This window comes from Neofelis nebulosa, chromosome 2 (assembly GCF_028018385.1).
Source record: "Neofelis nebulosa isolate mNeoNeb1 chromosome 2, mNeoNeb1.pri, whole genome shotgun sequence".
NCBI classification, from domain to species: Eukaryota; Metazoa; Chordata; class Mammalia; order Carnivora; family Felidae; genus Neofelis; species Neofelis nebulosa.
The window spans coordinates 61,802,518-61,823,446 of NC_080783.1; the positions used below are offsets into that span (position 1 = coordinate 61,802,518).

Below are 20,929 nucleotides of genomic sequence, written 5' to 3' on the forward strand. Positions count from 1 at the left end.
TTTTAACATGCTTTAACCAGTCTTATTACTCTTACAGAGGAAGCTTGAAAAGCTGTGCCCTTGGAGCTTGTGATTTTTCAAAGAAAAAATGGTGTTTAAAATAGGATTCAGAAATGATTGTCTGCTTGAGCAGGTGTCCTCCTAAGAGAAAATTTAAAATCCTTAATTGAGCCTTAAAACTTTTACTGGAAAGAACTGATAAAGAATTTATTGATAAATCATTTTCTTTTGAAAGTTTCATTTGAGAGATCAATTTATGGATGCCTATTACCGGAGAAGGTAGATTGTCCTCCATATGACTCATTTCACGGATTGTCACCTTTGTGAATTTAGCTCACTGTAAGTTTCATCACTTCTGCGGTGGTCCAAGGTTTCAAAGTATATTGAACTATAATGGGTTCAAAGCATTAATTGGGGTCACAGCAGGTATTAACTGACTTTTCTACCTCAGATATAATTTTATTTAGTATATGAACTTTCTGGACTGAGGTAAGACAGGGAGAGGCTGGCAGCATACCCAGAGCTTCTCCAACGCTGTTGACTCCCAACTTGCTAAATTCTGTTTATGTGAGAATGAAGTATTTGGCAAAGGGTCCAAAAGTGTTTGGAAATTATCTGTAAAGGCAGAAAGCCATCTAAATGTAATGAACTTGAAATGATTACCATGTACCATGGTGCCAACACAGTGGTAAATTTTATGAATTTGCTGTTGTGGAAATGACACATGTGACAAAGTAGAACTGCAGAGATTGTCTGGCTTAAAATATGATTAGAACTTAGAGGTATCAAGTGCGTTTACCCCAAGAATTCAATGCTGGTTTAAAGTTAAAAAAAAAAAATCAATCAATGTAACTTACCGTATTAACAGACTAAAAGCCATATGGTTGCCTCAACAGAGTAAGTATTTGACAGACTCCAACATCTATATCCAATAAAAACTCAGAAAACTAGTAATAGTAGGGAACTTCTTCAAATTAATAAGGAGCAGCTATGAACAACCAACAGTTAATATCATACATAATGGTGAAAGACCAAATGCTACCCACTATGCATTAGATATCCATATAGAAAAAAAGAACTTTGATCCATATCTTGCACCGTACCCAAAAATCAACAAAAAGTGGATTATGGATCTAAATGTAAAACCCAAACTTGGGGCACCTGGGTGGCTCAGTTGGTTGGGCATACGACTTCGGCTTAGGTCATGATCTTGTGGTCTGTGAGTTTGAGCCCCGCATTGGGCTCTGTGCTGACCGCTCAGAGCCTGGAGCCTGCTTCAGATTCCCGGTCTCCCTCTCTCTCTGCCCCTCCTCCACTCACACGCGCACACGCACTCTCTCGGTCTCAAAAATACACATAAATTTAAAAAATTGTAATGTAAAACCTAAACTAAATGTCTAAAATTAAAAACACTGGCCATAACAAGTGTTGGCAAGGATATGGAGCACCTGGAACTCTCATGTACTGATGATGGGATGATGGGAATATAAAATGACATAGCCATTTTGGTAAAACAGTTTGTAAGCTTCTTTAAAAATTAAGCATATACCTAACATATGATCCAGCCATCTTCTCTTTGGTATTTCCCAACAGAAAGAAAGCATTATGTCCATACAAAGAATTTGTACTAAATGTTCACAGTAGCTTTGTTTGCAGTAGCCCCAAATTGGAAACTACCCAAATGTACATCAACAGGTAAATGTGTAAAAAATTGTGGTTATAACCACACAATGGAGTAATATTAAGTAACAAAAAGGAATGAACTATGATACATGTAATACAGATGGATCTCAAAATAACTATACTGAGTGAAAGAAGCCAGAAAAAAAACAGAAGAGTACTTACTGTGCGACTACATTTATATAAAATTCTGGACAATGCAAACTAACCTAAACCAACAGAAACAGATTAGTGGCTGCTTTGGGAAGGCAGGAGAGAAAGGCAAGAGAGGGGTGTCACAAAGAACCAAGAGGAAACTTTTTGGAGTGATGGATGTGTTTAATATCTTAATTGTAGTGATGGTTTCATGGGTGTATACATGACATGTCAAAATTTACCAAACTTGGGGCGCCTGGGTGGCTCAGTCGGTTAGGCATCCAACTTCAGCTCAGGTCATGATCTCGTGGTCTGTGAGTTCGAGCCCCGTATCGGGCTCTGTGCTGACAGCTCGGAGCCTGGAGCCTGCTTTGGATTCTGTGTCTCTCTCACTCTCTGCCTCTCCCCCGCTCATGCTCTGTCTCTCAATAATAAATAAATGTTAAAAAAGTTAAAAAAAAATTTACCAAACTGTGTAACTGAAATATGTGCAGTTTATTGTATGTCCATTATACCTCAAGAAATCTATGTTAAGAAAATTTAAAATTTACACATGGCATATAAACACACCTGAATATGCTTATCATCATTAGTTTATCAGGAAATATAAATCAAAATCACACTGAGGGGGTGCCTGGATGAGTGATTGGTTGAGCAACCAGTTCTTGGTTTTTGGCTCAGATCATGATCTCACGGTTCATGGGTTGGAGCCCCGCATTGGGCTCTGTGCTGACAGTGAGGAGCCTGCTTTGGATTCTCTTTCTCCCTGTCTCTGCCCCTCCCCTACTCTCTCAAAAGAAGATACATAACCCACATCAATGTAGTTATTAGGGAAAGGATAAAGCATATTTAATACTAATATCATATTATAGCAAAAATTCATCCGATTTACAAATAACATGAACTCCCAGCCTTTAAAGGAAAAAATCACTTTCTGCTTTTATTACAATGTTTTATGGAGCCCCTTCTCTGGTGCCATCCTGTCCAGCTCCAGCAGTCACGTAGAACAGTCTAACATAAGCCTTTAGCAATCCAGGTTTGTTCTGTTAGTCCTCATTAAAGGAAACAGGGTTCCTTGATGAGAATGTATTCTATGTTTGAGAAAGAATAATGCAAGCTGGCTTTTGAGTTATCTTAATTATTATCACAAAGAAAGAATGCTTTCAGCAGTTCCTGGTGGGGTGGGGGTGGGGTTAAAAAAGATAAAGAGGGTGACCTGAGAAAGGGCTGCTAGAGGCAAGTAGAAACAATCTAGGTATCAACTAGAGATGATTATATACCCACCACAAATGCTAAGATAAAAAAGACTAAGAACCACAAATGTTGGAGAAAATGTGGAACAACTGGAAGTTTCATATTGTTGCAGGCATGTGAAATGATACAATCCTTTAGGGGTGGGGGTGGGGGGGATCTGGCGATTGCTTATTAAACTGAACACACTCCTACCTAGGACCCAATAATTCCATTCTTAGATGTTTACCCAAGAGGAATAAAGAAATATGTTCGCAAAAAAATGTGTACAAGAATGTTCGCAGCACTTTATTCACAATAGTAAAAAAAAGAAAAAAAGTCAGAAACAGCCCAGGTGTCCATTCACAGAAAACTGGAAAAAACAAATTGACACATTCATACAAAAGACTAGTCAGCAATAAAAAGGGATGAATCACTGGTACATGCAAAGTGAATTAACTTCAAAACCACGGTGAATGAAGGAAGCATTCCACTTTGTATGATGTCATTCATATAAGGTTTTAGAATGGGCAAATTTAATCTGTGAAGCAAAATAACCAAAACAGGAGTTAACACGCAATAGGTGTGGTGAGGATTGACTGGGAAGGAACGGGAGGAAACTTTCCGGAATGAGTACTATGTTCTAAATTTTGAAAAGGGTTTGGGTTACGCAGATGTACGCATTTGCAAGAACTCAGCAAATTTATATTTAACATTTGTGCATTTCACTGCATGTAAATGTACATCAAAAATTTTAAAAACTGAACATTAAACTCTATTTAGTGGTATGGATGTTGAGGTATCAGGGGGAAGTATACCGAGGTCTGCAATTTACTTTGAAATGCATCATAAAAGTAACAGGGATAGATAGTAATACAACACGTAAAATTTAGAATCCATGAAGTTGGTATTTGGGTACTTACTGTAAAATTCCATCAACGTTTCTGTATGTTTGAAAAGTTTCATTATAAAATGATGGAGAAAAGCCCTCAGTTGGTCTTATCTTTCTAATATATATCCTTTGCCTATAATAAATGATTCCTTCTGTAAGATTCTGTAGCAACACAGGGACCAGAAATTAGCCCCAGAATTTTCCCTAGAATTCTATAAGTTAGATACATATGTAGACATGGTTAAGAAAGGTAAGAAATACGAAGATTATTAAAAAGGAAGTCAAATTAACTTATGAATCATTACCAATACTGGTGTTCATTATTACCACAAATAGGATGAGAGTACCATATTTTGTACCTTTTTAAAAAATTACTTTTGGGGCGCCTGGGTGGCGCAGTCGGTTAAGCGTCCGGCTTCAGCCAGGTCACGATCTCGCGGTCCGTGAGTTCGAGGCCCGCGTCAGGCTCTGGGCTGATGGCTCGGAGCCTGGAGCCTGTTTCCGATTCTGTGTCTCCCTCTCTCTCTGCCCCTCCCCCGTTCATGCTCTGTCTCTCTCTGTCCCAAAAAAAAAAAAAAAAAAAAATACTTTTAACTACTGAATGAAGAACCATCATTTATGTCAAGTTAGATATGTGAATAGGCCAACTGTATTTCATCCAAACTTTGTCCAAAATTTGGATATCCAGACATCATTAAAAAAAACACTTACTAAGTATTTTCTTGTACCTAATATTATCATTATTGGTATGCTTTATATGAGACAAAGTAACATGATTTGCTTTTTGAGAGCTTTGGAGGAAATCTGGCATAAGTTTGTGTCAAAAGAATCTGGATGTGTTTCCTATCTCTGCACTTATTAGTTGTGGCAAAGTAACTTCTGTAAGCCTCATGATACTCATTTACAAAATGTGGAAGGATAACAGTAGTTTCACACTTCATATGGTTATTCTGAATGTTGAGTGAACCATTTCATTTTACATGTTATCATAGTGACTGGTAGATAGAAAGCAGTCAATAAATGTAAGTTACCATTTAAAAAATATGTACAAGAAACAAAACATTCAGTTGGTGGAAGAATGTCAAGTACCTTAATTTGTTTAAATAGAACATCATCTCCTCACTAGGCAGTTCAAACAGCAACTACAATAGGATTTGATTTGTTTTCTCTCAGAGTTGAGAGAAACATTTTCAAGTCAAAGAAGGATAATCTTGCTGCCTCGATAGTGTGAGAACACAGCATCGCAAGGAGTGAAATGTAGAAATACGCTTCTCATCAGCTTAATATCTAGACCTGCTGGAAGAAGCTAAATTGCTTCCCTCAGTTTTGCATTAAACACTCAGAAACGTTGCCCATAATGTTTTATGCCTATCAGTAGTGCCTGTTAGGTAGGCGGGCCACACCACTGAAGACTCTAAAAGAGTCAGGCAGAGAGTGGGGGTTGAGGTGGGGCCAGGAGGATATTAACCACCACGTCCCTCCACCCCAAGAGAATGGCGGTGTCATGGCTGGCAGGTGGCGGAATGAACAGCTGCGATGCCACTATGGGGGGCTGGGACACCCACACTTTTTTGGGAAGCGTGCTGTACTGTCTCCTGCTGTGTGTGTTATCTGTAAATTTCCCACATTCTTTACTATCTTCTGTATCATCTGGCATCTTTTTATCAACCATCTTGTTAAAAGTCATGCAGCCCACATTCCCACAAAATGTTACAATCAGCTGAACCTAAATAGGAACAGCTTGTCCTTCCAGTTGGGGCATAACCCTTCTTTTGCTACAGTGCCCACAACTGACCTTCCCCCCCCCCCCCCCCCCCCCCGTGGTCTTTTACACTGAGGTAAAAGTGTCCGGCTGATACGGCATAAGGATCCTGGTCTAGTCTGACTTTAGCAGTGGTGAAACATGCGGAGTTTCTCAGTGGTCAGTTCATACCTAGACTAGAAGTATTCTAGCCACCCACCCACTCCTGCCCCCAGCCTAAAAAGCAGCCAAGAATCTCAGCTAATTCTCAGATGCCTTTCTGAGCAGATGAGTTCCTATCATTTCATTAAAAGAAGAGAGTGACTTAAAGGAGATGGGGAAACTCAATAAACCTCTTCTTAAAAAAATCAAACCGGACTGAAGTCTTAACCTTTTCTGAAACACTCTTGGAAATGGAGAATAGGCTTTCAGCTTTTACATAGCACTGCATCTGCTTTGAAACCCATACAACACTGGTTTCTTTCTTTTCTCTGGTATTTTAATCTATTCCCTCTTACTGGACTTGTTTTTCAAGATGTAAATTCATTGGGCATGACTGTTTAGATATAGCTAGTGTCTAATTGGAAGTTTGGGGCAATATCCGGTACATCATAATTATTCAACTGCTCTGTAACCACAATCAGGTCTCTAAAATGCTCTGAAAGCTTCAAATATTATATTAAATATGCATAAAACAAGAATGGATTTTTCCATTAGTAGAGATACAAGGATTAGAATTAATATATGAAGATAGTTATACCTTGCTCACAAGGTAATCACTTCTACTTGCCCAAATGGTTATTACACTTAAGGTCAGACACAAAAAGATTTATCTTTGGCCACATATAAATATTTTCTGTTATTCTAAAACGTTAGCAATCTTACCTATTGCACAAAAGATAGTTTTAGGTTTGTTCCTTGTATTTCTTTTAAATTTATGGACTCTGCTACTAATTTCTTGATCTCTGGAATAGGTTAACACCTTTTTCTCCTCAGCACTGTTGATCATAATTAGCTTGACATTTATCTGCAAACTTCAAAGGCAGAAAAGGGCAGAATTCACATCATTCTTAACATGGGGTCAGGCCAAAACCAAAGGGAACACTAAAGGGTTTTAATGCAAATTATCCAAGCTACAATCCCATATTTTAACCTTAAATTCGATTCAGCAATGATTTTCACTGCTGTTTCCTCCCCTTCTATTTTTACTGGTTCTTCTTTTGAGGCTGAATCAGAGAAATGTGCTGAACGTGTGGATCTCAGCAACCGGATTTCTCAAACAGGAAGCAAAAAGAAACAATTTTCTCCCATGACTTATATCGCTTTTATTTAACAATCTGACGAATGATTATCTGAGTTCAAGGATTATATCTATATTGGTCCTAACAAAGAAGCAAAAATACTTGTTTCACAACTAAGCCAGAGTCAAAAGCCTTTTCTAGCTAATCAGTCCCCACGCTAGTAGGAATTGAGACTTTATCTACTCTTCCACAAGGAACAGAACTGGGGGGATCCAGGATACTTTTATCTTATTGCATAGGTACGAAAATACTGCCTAAGCAGAACTGGGAAACTTACCAAATAAACAGAATGGTGAAATGAGTACAACATTCTTAGATATATTCAGAGCTAAACAGGCTACACATCAGGAAAAATTTTCACTTAAAGTTTGCTTGGAATCTTTTACATTAGTCTGTGATAGAAATGTAAATAACCAATGGGAACACCAAGCCAAGAGAATAAAACCATGGAAGAAAAGATCATCTGAGAACTAGAACCAATTCCTAATGCTACATATAAATATAAACATATACATATATACACATATATGATTTAAAAAACATGATGACACATTTTTGGCTCAAAGGTATTATTTCACATTATGGATCTCATTTCTCACCCTAAGGCAAAGTTTGGTATACAGGATGGAGCATTTCTTTCTGAATCCTTTACATCTTTTGTTTTTTTGTCTCTTCTGCGTCGTCTTACCAATCAAAATTCCATACCATCTTTTAAGAACCATGTTTAACACTTCTCCATCAGTAACCTTCTCCCAACAACTGGCACCAATTTGTTTTTTTGTGCTCCCCAACACCTGATATTTGCATCACCACCTAGCTAAAAGCTCTAAATGCTAGACTTCTTGGGATGTCATTCTAAAAAACTCTCTCCATAAAATGAAGTCCTTACCACTTGTATGGCAATAATTTAAAAAAGAAGTCACAGTCATGTGAGGTCAATACAAGATGTTTTCTAGAAAATACTGGAGAACTTGCTACACAGATAACAGAGAGGAGGACTGAACATAGTTGCTTGGATATGTGGCTAAAAGTCTCATGAGTTACATCTCAAGTTTTAAAAGTATCTCACTCCTTTTCACAACTTCTGTTTGTTGTTTCTTCTTCGCCAGGGTCACATACCATCTGGTAAACGTAGCAGCTGAAGACCCTGCTGGGTTTCTGTTCTATGTGTAGTACCAAGTCTCTGTCAAAGTAGACTTCATGGCTGTATGTCTGGAATGAAAACACAGCCAAATGAAATCTCCTTTTCACACAACCATATTCACAACTGTGTCACTAAAATGTCATAGCACCTATGCTAGAGATCTTCAAATATATACATGGAGGCAAAACAGTTGCTAGAAATAGTTTATTGTCATTATTTATGAACATGCAGATTCCTTATGAGGCAGGCATTACATGAAATGTTGAAAATAAAAAGAACCCTGGTCTTAGGAGTCGGAACACCTGGATTCCATTGCCTGTACTCTATCTCACTGTGTGAGAGTGGGCAAGTTGCTAAACCTCTCAGATATTTGATAAAACAAATGATTGGATAAAATGGCAGCTACTCTTCCTTATAACTTTTATATTCTATAATAATCAAAAAAGTAAACAGATATTTCTGAGAGTGCCTAGAAACCCTACATGCTTAGATATCATCTCTTAAATAACTGGGGGGATTCAACACAGTACGCTTCTATTTTTAAAAATGTTATCAAACTTATAAAATGTGAGAAAACCTAAGACTATGGTAAGGAAATAAACAGCATGTCTCAGAATAAAACATAAAACTTTATCTTCAGGGCCTCCAGAAAGGAGGCGTCCTCTAGTTCCCAGGGAAGGAAGGTTTAAGAAGTACTCGTTTTTGTCCGGTCGGATGATACCTCTTTGATGTGGTCATTGGTATAGGCGAGCCTGGACTGACATGAACACAGTAGCACGTGTTTCAATGAATGTGACCTATGAAGAAAATTCTTACAACTTTGAATTCCACGGACTCTACTCACCACATCCCATGACTCCTCTAGTGGAATGCTTTTAAGTAAAGTTCCATATTCATTACAGTGGAAATCCAGGTGAGCTTTTCCTTCAGCATCTATTTGGGTAACAGCTACCACAGAAAGCAAATCCAGCTCATCTTCATAGTCCACAATTTTAAAAGTCTTAGGGAACGGATGGGTTAGGTAGAGGAAAAAGGGGCAGAATCCAGTTATCCACTTAGGATTATTCCTGTTCATAGTTTAACTCTTCTATTATCTTTCTATTTTAAAAATGTGGAAAGAAGAATGAATGGGTGAGAGCATAAGCAGAAATGTGTCTCTACTTTTATGCCTAGTAAAAGTCCCAAGATTCTGAAGACTTAAGCAGCATCCCACAGATTCTAACAGACTCAAGTCTATGCAGATCTTGGCCAAAGTATTATTGAAATTCTCTATTATGACAGCAACCCAGAACTTCTCCAAGTTCCAAAGAGGTGTTCAACTGCTGCTTCTGACGTGTGTGTTCACTGGTTCCCAGATAGTACTAAATATATGCAGCTCAGTTCTGAAACCTAAAAACTACCTACTGTGTCAGAAGAGTCTTACACCAGAAAATCACAAGTCATTTCAGGAAGAACTGATGACCTATCACATACTATTTATGACTCTCTTTGTCATCTTTTTTTTTTTTTTTTTTAACTCTTTTTGGTTCTCTAAAAAAAAGTAAAAATGGCTGCTTACACTTGAGGAAGAATATTAACTAGGAACTGAAATCCAACCCACAGAACAGAACTGGGATAAGAGATATTTCTTGGAAATGACTAATGATGGTAAAGACTTACAAGAGAAAAATCTAACCTCAGAACTCTGTTTATTTTATTTATTTATTTATTTTTTTTAATTTATTTTTTTCAACGTTTATTTATTTTTGGGACAGAGAGAGACAGAGCATGAACGGGGGAGGGGCAGAGCGAGAGGGAGACACAGAATCGGAAACAGGCTCCAGGCTCTGAGCCATCAGCCCAGAGCCTGACGCGGGGCTCAAACTCACAGACCGCGAGATCGTGACCTGGCTGAAGTCGGACGCTTAACTGACTGCGCCACCCAGGCACCCCTCAGAACTCTGTTTAAAGAAGAAAACCTGGGACTCCAATAGCCTCACAGGGGAAGCAGATCTGTGCCAGCCATCCGAGGATGGGCTACAGGAAGGCACATTTTGGCAGGCACAAGTTTCTTTTAACCACCACATACTAATCCTTCACTTACATTTGGTAAAACTACTTTTTAATCCACTTATATTTTCTGCCTTTACTACCCATAACATAAAACTTTATCAGATTTATTATACATGGTTCCTTTTTATTTACTTTTTTGCCTTAATATTACCTTGGTCAAACTTCAAAGAGTGACTTCTTGCCTGGGTGTCAGTGATTTTATAGCTTTTAGTTACAATCCCTTTTGGTTTTTCCTTTGCAGGCTAAACCTTGTTTTCTAAGCTCTTGATGGAGACTGTCTCTCTTTTTGCTACCACCTTCTCCTTGTTAATTATTGTTGCCATATATATATGGCATGTAGCCACATACTTTTTGGAGTGCAGCCACATACTGGGAAACCTCTAACCTTTGAAAAAGATTTTCAAAAACTATCCTTAGAAGGCTACTCTAATATTTCTACCTAGAAATGGTCACAGAACGAATACAATTATCTGGTCTAAATAGACTTTGTATTCATGCAATGGTTATATATTCAAAGCATTATCACTGCCAGTTGATTTCATAAGAACTTTCAATGCCTCTTTAAAAGAAAAGGATAAAAATGTATTAGCTCAGTGGCTGGCAATGTCAAGTTCAGGCCACAGGCTGAACTAATTTACCACACCCTCACACCCTTCTTCCCTGGCCCACCATCGTTAATAAACATATCTGTGTCTTGTAAAGGAAAAGCCATAAAGTCATCAGGATATATTTCCCTACAAAGTGTGCACGTTAAAAAAAAAAAAAAAAAAGAAAAAAACAAGAAAGAAAAGGAAAAAACCCTGTATATATTAACAAGCAATAAGCTAGTAGTGTTTTCAAATTATTTTGGCTCTATAAATCTTCCTGCAAACAAAATCTTATGAATAATTCTAATATGAGAAGAGCAGATGATGGGGACGCATTGGTTGAAACAGCACGCACAATCCTACCAACGAAGTCTGTATGGAACTGCTCACCCCGAACCACTACCCCAGAGTTTGGGAAGCATAATTTAAAAACCATAGGGCTAGTACACACTCGTTTGGTTTGCTATGTCTGGCTAAAGTAATACCTCTTGTTCTGGGTCATCATCCAGAAGGTTAAATTTTTTTTTCACCACCCGTCCAGAAGCTGTAACAGTTAGTAAATTTTCATTCTATCATATGGAGACAAATAAAAAGATATGATGAGTACTATCATGTACAGCAAATAGCAAAATTGTATTAAATTTGGTTAAACAATCAACCCTTCTCCAACACCCATAATTCTTTCTTCTACTGAGAAAATTCTAAAGCAGATTTCTGATCCTCCAATTAGCAAAAATACTTTACTATAATAAATTAATGGATAAAATACCAAAAGTAGTGGATCTGCTTTTAGAAATTCTCTCCACATAATTTTCTTCATGCTCTTAATTTGCACACTAAAAGAAAACAACTACCTGGAGTTAAAGCATGGTATGTGATTTCTGATTCATATTTAACCCAACTGACTCCAAGTTTGCACAATTAATTAAACCCAAAGGTCGATAACTCATCAATAAAAACTAAAAGAGAAACCCAGAAAGGAAACAGAAATTAGCAAAAGACAGCTTAATATAATCACCTCTTTTCAAATCTCAACTGTGCATGAGGCTAAGCCTAGCTCCCTATGCAGACAAAAACACTCAGATTTCTACAGGATTGTGCTGTTCTTTTCAGCCACACCGAAAGACAAACACATTTGCATACTATATTCTCAAATAGAAAGACAGTGATATACAAAGAGTTTTAAACTACTCCTGACTTACTTTGTTCTTCTCCCTGTTGGCCAAAATGACAAAGTCTTCAGAGATCTGATGCTGGGCACTATTATTTTCTACTTCATTTAGCTTTAAAACTCTGAAAAGGAAAAAAGATTCTAAGAACCTAAGACCTCAACACACCATCAAAGTGGTAAAGTTGAACTACTGAAATAAAACTTAACAAATGAAAAGTACAGTAACAACACTGAGTTAGTTCTCTCCTCCTGAGTAGTCTGAAATGTTCATGTCTGATCACTTAAGTGTCCAGAAACTCCTTCAAATTCAGAGATTTTGTTAGACAGAAAAACCTGTGACAACAGGTACTCCTGAGGTAGGTAATGAAGCAGCTTCCTCAGGCTTAAGCCATCTTTCAAACTGGCTTACTGAAAGTTACTCTTAAAGAACCTTATCTTTGTTGTCCTGCAACAAGTCTTTAATGTTTCAGTTTTAACAATGGCATTATACTAGACATTGGCATTTTTTACTTCTGAATCTATCATGAGATATTAATGACCAATACTCAGAGTTAACTATATGACAGATTGGATTTGGGGCACCTGGGGTTGCTCAGTCAGTTAAGTGTCTGACACTTGATTTTGGCTCAGGTCAAGGTCTCATGGTTTGTGAGTTTGAGACTCATGTCGGGCTCTGTGCTTCGGATTCTCCCTCCTTCTCTCCCCTCTCTCTCTCTGCCCTTCTGCCTTTCGTCCACACACACACACACACACACACACACACACACACACACACACAGTCCCTCTCTCTCTCCCTCCCTCCCTTCCTCCTCCCTCTGGCCCTCCCTGGCTCTCTCTTTCTCTCAAAATAAATAAATAAACATTAAAATTAAAAAAAGGGAGAGACTCGATTAGCAACTAAGCCTAAACTAAGAGTTTTCATAAAAGAGTAATATTTGAAAACTGCAATTTACTTAATACTTTTTTTTTTGTAGGATTATATTTAAAGATTTGGGTTTTCTGAGTGCAAATGGCCTTATGGATCAAACTTATTAAGCAAGAGAAAATAAAATAATTTGCTCACCACCCACATAAATCTGTTCACAGCATTAACAAGCTTCAAAAGCACAATGTTATTAAAGCATAAAATCTAGAATGCAAGCAAAAAGAATAGCAGGGAGTAGCAGCCACAGTGGCCAGAGAGAGCCAGGAGGCTTTCTTTGCCAGAGACAAAGAAATCAGATTGTATTTTAAATTACTCAATTCATTATCTTAATTATTTAAAAGTGCCTATCTTTTAGAACCTGCCAAAAGGGCACACATTCTGTGGCTCTTATTTTCTTAAACTCAAAGTACTACTAAAAGGTGGGTGGAGAGGTGCCTGGGTGGCTCAGTGGGGCAAGTGTCTGACTCTTGATTTCAGCCCAGGTCACAATCTCACCAGTTTGTGAGATGGAGCCCTGCGTCAGCACAGAGCCTGCTTGGGATTCTCTCTGCCCCTTCCCTGCCCCTTCCCTGCTCGTTCACACGCACACACACATACACACACAAGCACGCACGCACGCTTTCTCTCTCTCAAAAGAAATAAATTTTTTTTTTTTAAAAAGGTGGGTAGCAACAAACATTAAAAGTATGGTTTAATAAAGCTAAACTACAGATTTTAAGACTTTTTATAAAAGTTCATCATCTTATTTAAGTCCCTTTATCATCTTTATAATCAATCCAGAGAAGTAGATTAATTATCATGAAGCATGAGGAATAAATAAGGCAGACAATACCTTTCTTATTCAACAAACTTACAGAGCAGCTACTCTGTGCTAAGCACTATGTTCAAGTGCTGGGGTTCTAAATATCAGCAAAACAGACTCTTTCTCTGTCATTATGGAGTTGCTGATTCTAAAGCTAGATATTTAAACAGATGATCACATAAATAACTAATTAAAATTGCTGTGTTAGAAGAACATGACACAGTGGGTGCAATGAAAATGTGATGGGGGAGCGAATCTAACGAGGGGTCTCAGGGAAGGACTCTGCAAAAACGGATATTTAAGCTGGGGCATGAAATATGAATAGAAATTAGGCAGAACAGGGAGGGGAAACACATTCCAGAGGAAACAGCCCCCAGCTTTCTAAAATGACGGCACTGCTGAAGTAAACTGAGTGGGAGGATGATCTTCCAGACCATACTAAGTATGCTGGTCTTTATCTCAGGAACAAGAAGCCATAAGAAGGTTAAAGTAGAATCCATTTAGTTAGGTTCTTGTGTTTGTTAATGTTCCTAAAAATCGCTCTTACTGCTGAGAAGAAAATAGACTTAAAGAGTGCAAAAATAATTCTTGGAGTCCAGGAGGTAGCCTATTAATATAGTCCAGGCTAATGATGACAATGGTCTGACCAACATGGTGACAATGGCCAAAGGCAGGAAGAGGAGGATTTAGGAAAATTTAGTAATACAACAACAACAAAGGATTCACAGGATATATGGTGCAGGTGTGTGTGTGTGTGTATGTATGTGTGTGTGTGTGTATGTAAGGGACAGGGAGGGGGTGAGCAAGAGGGAGAGAGAGAAAGGGAAAGAGAGAGAGAGAGAGATGGGGGGCAATGTACATGAGAATATGTATATGAAAAGTCAAGAGTATATGCATATGATGAAAGAAAGACAAGAAGGTAACAAAGTGTTAAGAATAATTCCAGATTTTTGGCTGAGCTTAGATGAGAAATTTGGGCAAGGATATAAATTTTGGAGTTTTGGTGTACACATGATCTTTGAAGCCAAAGGAATAAATAGAATCATGCAGAAAGGGAATGAAGAGTGAGAAGAAAATAGGGTCTAAATCCTGAGGACATGTAGTAATTAAAGTCTGGAAGACTTCCTCCAGAAGAGGATGAACATGAAAGGACATGAAGAAAGACACATCAAAGAGGGAGGGAAATATTCAGGAGAACTGTGGTGTCGAGGATGCCAAATGAAGAGTATTTCAAGGAAGGAAAGGTCACCTGGATGTAGATGTGGGTCAACAAAACAAAACAAGGTTCACTTCAAACAACTCCTGCACTAAAGCTATCTTTTACACCAAAAACAATCATCTCTCATTAATCCTAGAGAATTAAAACCTGATGAAGACAAGCCAATCTGAATCTCCTTTTACCCATATATCATCCACCAAAGAATTTATTTAAATGTAATATCTACAAACAGTAATGAGGAGGCTGAAAGAATAAAGTCAGGTTCTCTGAGGAAGCAACCTACAACAAGCTAATTATTTCTGTAATTGGGTCAGCAGTGAGCTGGCAAAAATAAACACGCCAATAAATGCTTCCAAAAGCTACTTTTCGCTTTAAAGCAACTAATGAAAATACTCACTTGAAGGGCACCTGGGTGGCTCAGTTGGTTAAGCATCTGGTTCTTGATTTCAGCTCAGGTCATGATCTCAGGGTTCATGAAGTCAAGCTCTGCATCAGGCTCTGCGCTGCTGGTGTGGAGCCTGCTTGGGATTCTCTCTCTCTCTCCCTCTCTCTCTCTGTTCCTCCCCTACTTGTGCTCGCTTGCCCTCTCTCTCTCTCTCTCAAAATAAATAAGTAAACTTAAAAAAAAATTTAAAAAAATACTCACTTGACCTGATTGGGGCCAACATGTATTATTCTACCAGAAGCATCAGGATGAAAATAGATCCAGTCAGATTCTAGAGAACAACATTCCATTTCTTGGATCCCATTTTTTGCCTAAAATTGGGGAAAAAATATTGAAAATAAAGATTAAGGGAGAATAAAATAGGTTTTCAAATCTAACATCAATGATAGATCAGTAAATCAAAGCTACAGGGAAAAGAAAATATCAACAGTTGAACTGGGATATGCAGAAGAACTGAATTTGGGCAGTCATACTTGAGAAATCCAGAACATCTGCTCTGTACCATACAGTTTGCCTCACAAATAACAACCTAACAGTAATCCTATCTCAAGCATCTATTTTGTGTCAGACATTGCGGTAGATGTTTTAGAGCCATTTCATTTGATTTTAACAATACTCAAAGCACATGTGACTACCCCCATTTTGATGAGGATAAAATCACAAAGAGGACAAATCATTTGCTCAATGTTTTGCAGCTGCAAAACAGCAGCTCTGACTCCAAAGCCCAAGGACTTTCCATTATATAACTCTGTATAATTATGCACACGCAGTCCCCTACAACTTCTTCTTCCCTTGCCCATCCCTAATAAACTATTGAAAAGCGTGCATAGCACACAAATAAATATGCAACCCAATCTAAAATCTCAGAAACAGGTCACATAATCTTTTTGGATAAGTCAGATGTTAACCTCTAATAATGAGGAAATGGTCTAATAGCCTTTTAGGTCTGCTTAGCCTTTTAGGCGAGGAGAGATTTATTTCATGGCAGGACACTTAGACATTAAAATAAAGAGAAGTTACCTCCGTGATATATGATCACATATGTACATAAATGTTTTACCTTATACAAAGGAGCACTGGGAACTAATACCAGCATGGATACATTAATTTCATTTAATTTCTTTAATTTTTCCAACACAAAATGAAGTGATACCACCTTTCCTATTAGATACTCATATTTTTGAAATATTAACCTACTAATTTCACTAGCATATACTGACAGGATACTATGTCTCAAGTATCACACTAGGTGTTCAGACCACACATGAACTAAACATAACCCTTGCCGTCAAAATCTCATTATCAAAAAGGGAAGCAGAAACACAAACAGAACAGAAAAGAATAAGACGGTGTAGAAAACAAAGTGATCAAGCCACACACAGGATATTATCAAGCATTCAACCCAAGTGAGCAGAATTTCAGGATGAAAAAAAGAGCTTGAAGTAAGCCTTAAAGGATGAGTACAAAATGGCTACAAGAGATGGCAAAATCTGAAGCACAAAAATGTTAATCCATACAGCATGTGTGTGCATACACATGAATAAAAATTTTAATTCTGGCTCCTAGAAAATACGCATGGTGTCCATTCATGAGACTAGAGAAGTAGGTGGGGGCTACTTTTTTGAATTCCATGCTTAAAAAAAAAAATGGAATTTAACACATATTCTGTACTAGTGAATGTTTTAATTTTTAAGGAATTTTTATAAGTATCCTAATAATTTCTAACAGGAATGGTGGTATTATCACATTGTATATACATAAGAAAATCAATGGAATTAAATACCTTGTTTGCTAACACTAAAATTAACATATCCAAGATGGCATTAGCTCCAGATATTCCTTTAATATCAAACATGCACATACTACACATATCTTTCTTTAGATGATTCTCTTCATTGTAATAACTATAACATGCAAAAAAATACTATCTTTTAAATATAAGACAGCATTATTACCAGCTTCTGCAGTTTTTATTATGTGCTTGAATGCTAGATTTTAAAGCTCAGTTTAATAGAAAGCTATGAAACATTTTCTGAATTCTTCAGTTTGGCTGCATGTGTTTTTGGGTAATCTACTCTTTTGACTGACAGGTGGGGAAGTAAAGGGCATATGCATCCTTAAATTAACGTCCTTACCAGAAAGCTGTCTGGCAAAAGGATTGAAAACTTTCCCTGGATTTGGCAATTAGTTATGAATATGTTGAAATTCAGATTTGACTAGATGTTATAATCAGTTATTACAGGACAGTACTTGATAGACATGCTTGGTATAGATGCTGGAAGCCATTTTGTGTGTGTGTGTGTGTGTGTGTGTGTGTGTGTGTGTGTGCATACACACACAATAATATATATTATCTGTTCTTATATAAAAAGAATATCTAGAATTGTACGGGGTTTGACAGGATGGAAAAGTTAAGTGAAAGAGGACTATGACAGGTCCTGGTGGTTGAAGAACGCTCACTGGCTGAGAGGTGAATAATCAAATCACAGACTTGTCATGACAGCCTCTATCTAGAGAGGCCACTGTAAAAAAGGACGTCACTGGAGCTGCCACATGTGACAGGTAAATGAGAAAATGGAAGGGAACAATGTTCCGACAGAAGGAAACTAGAAGACACTATACATAGTGTTCCCTGGTGGCGACATCAACAGAAATAAATAACTGGACCCAAGACTATGTTGATCTTCAGTGTGGTGTAAGGAGGCCTGTGACTCTAAAAGCCACTGAATCGAACAGTGACTGATTGAGCACGGTCCTGGAAGAGATGGATATGGAATAAGTGCAGTCTGCTTCAGAAAAATTAAGTTCATCTCATATATCAGGAGGTTCCAGAAATAAACTACACTAACTCAGCAACAGAAAACAAAGATGGAACCCCTCTACCCATCATCACTGTGCATCCACTCTTTGGCACTTATCCTAATTACTGTACGTTAACAGACTGCATCTTACTTATCTACATGTGTGCTTCAGAGAGCATAAGCAACTTGAAGGAAGGAAGGTGTCCCCGGCCCACATTAGGCACTCATTAAATTAAATTAAATTAAATTAAATTAAATTAAATTAAATGATAAATCAGTGCCTAAATCATTTTCAAAAAGAAAATAAAAATGAATTCAAGGAGTAGAAATTTCTATTGTCTTACCATGTCTTATCATTTCTTCCTATTCTGCCGTAAATAACTAAAGTTCTTGAAAATTCAAAGTGTTTCAGTGCTTACATTGTGACCAACAGAGTTCTACCTGGTTCTGCTCTGGAAAGCAAATAGCAGCAAACCACGAAAAAACAGAATCAACTACACATTCCACCAGCAAGTTCAGAGGCAGCCTGAACATACTGCAACAATAATTCCCACTATGGAGCTTGGGAGATGTGTTGCACTGCACGAGATCCCATGAGAAATCTTTGGTCACTAAGCATTTTCAAATGTTAATGTTTTTAAATTCTTCGTAGTATACACAGGCGTTTGTTATATTCTTTGTATCCTTCTGTACCTAACATTGTTTACAAATTATTAACACAAACAAAAATTCTTAGGAATTCTTAATACAAAGTAGAAAATAAAGAATTTCTGATATACATTTGCTACTAAAAAGTCTGATCACTCATGATTTACCAAGGAATTATCTTTCAGGGCACAAATATGGAAAACTCCTTTCTGTTTCTTCTTATTAGGTGTGATGATATAGTGCCAAGGATGGCCTCCAATCTGGAAAGCATTCTCCAGGGAGGACACCTCAAAAAGCAGTGGTGGTGAGTCTGTAGAGATGGGCAAAAGGAATTTATTAGTTTCTCTGTTCTGGTAGCCTTGGAACATTCATGATGCATGCATCATCTATGAACTTTCATTAATGAGAAATTACTACATTTAAGAAATAAAATATAATCAGGAAAGGGCTGATTGCTAAGAAAAGAGAAAGCTGGTAGGCAACAAATGTTATGCAAGAAGTCAACTTTATGTTACACAAGCAGTCTTAAGATTTCCAGTATATAAGTGATATTAGTCATAATGAATGTAACCACTTAGGACAAGTCCTGTCACAGTGGTAGCTTTATTAAAGGATGGCGACTAACACTAGTATTCTCTTTAGTAAGTTAACTAGTTTAGACATCTGTTTCTAGGGCATGTGTGACCTGCAGCTGAGTGGAGATAAAAAAGTGGACCAAGGTGCTTATGATAGCAAAAAATGACAAAGTATACCTAATAAAAACAGCTACCATTTACTAGACATCTATGTATACGATTCTGAGTTACACACGATTTCCAACTCTCATAACAATCCTACAACATAATTAGGTCTAATAATTTCCTTCAGATGTGAGGAAGAGATCTTCCATATTCCAGACTAACAGGGTATACTTAGCAAATTTTATACGAGCAGTCTTAAGATTTCCAGTATATAAGTGATATTAGTCATAATGAATGTAACCACTTAGGACAGGTCCTGTCACAGTGGTAGCTTTATTAAAGGATGGCGACTAACACTAGTATTATCTTTAGATAAGTTAACTAGTTTAGATAAATCTAGCCATTCACTGTCTTGTAGAGACTAACACCATAAAAGAAATATCTGTTGGTGCCTTTTAGTTAGAATGTCTATTATGAAAACGATAAGAGGGGTGCCTGGGTGGCTCAGTTGGTTGAGAATCTGACTGTTGATTTTAGCTCAGGTCATTAGTTGTCTTTAGGTCAACTAATTTTAAGTAGAGTAAAACAGATGCACTCTTACACAAGTGCGTAAGTGGAAGGGACTACAGCTTTAGAATATACCAAACGTTCTGTTTCGGCAAGTGGTTACTTGGGACTCTTTCTTTACCCTTTTGCTTTTAGTGTTTAATCTTTGGTTATGAGGCCAACACTGCCAGTAAAGGGGCTTGCCTTAGGAAGACCCATTCACTCAAGAGCCCTAAGTTACATATATAAATGTGTGCTTTGGGTTGCCAGGGTGGCTCATTCACTTAAGCTTCCGACTCTTGATTTGGGCTCAGGTCATGATCGTATCGTTTTGTGAGATCAAGCCCTGTGTTGGGCTCTGAGCTGACAGCAGGGAATCTCCTTGGGATTTTCTTTCTCCATCCCCCCCCTCCCCCCGCTCTCTGCCCTTCCCTTGCTTGGGTTCTCTTTCTCAAAATAAATAAATAATCTTAAAAAAAAAAAAAAAAGAAGTGTGTGCTTTATTAGGCCTCTTCATAAGACACTTTACTACTGGCTCCTATATATAGGAGAAAAATAATGAAAAGTGAATTCACAAACTGACAGTGCTGAGGAAGAGACAGGTATGAACATATCAAATATATTTAAAGTGCTTTTTTTAAAAAAGCTTTTAGGAAGAAAGTAATATTCTTAATATATAAAGAAGTCTTCTTAATGAGGAAAAAATGAACCCAACAGAAAACTCAGCTAAAAATGTTAGATAAATTATGAAAGAAATACAAACATCATATGTGATAATACAGTAGCTATGGAATGATGGTGGATGACAAAAAATTATAAAAAAAGAAAAAATATAATTGGAGTTTGAATTTGGGGCTAAAATTTTAAGTAGGTATGTTATAGAGAATATAAAATAGGTATTAACACCAGAAGAAAATCAATGCAAAAAGA

General features: G+C 37.4%; 1 protein-coding gene across 5 annotated transcripts in view; it reads right to left on the minus strand.

Annotated features, from left to right (window-relative positions):
- The window catches only part of DCAF17 (DDB1 and CUL4 associated factor 17), a 45,686-nt gene that overhangs the window by 5,962 nt on the left and 18,795 nt on the right, over nt 1-20,929 (minus strand). For 2 of the 5 annotated variants that reach the window (XM_058714188.1, XM_058714217.1), the window contains exons 9-14: nt 18,941-19,083; nt 15,526-15,635; nt 11,965-12,055; nt 11,248-11,331; nt 8,968-9,123; nt 8,099-8,191 (exon numbers count right to left, since the gene is read on the minus strand). In XM_058714188.1, the coding sequence (XP_058570171.1) occupies nt 8,099-8,191; nt 8,968-9,123; nt 11,248-11,331; nt 11,965-12,055; nt 15,526-15,635; nt 18,941-19,083 (677 nt within the window). Of the gene's footprint in view, nt 1-4,515; nt 6,713-7,634; nt 8,192-8,967; nt 9,124-11,247; nt 11,332-11,964; nt 12,056-15,525; nt 15,636-18,940; nt 19,084-20,929 lie in introns of those variants that run through there. The other 3 variants (XR_009257268.1, XM_058714204.1, XM_058714195.1) reach the window with 3 other exon arrangements.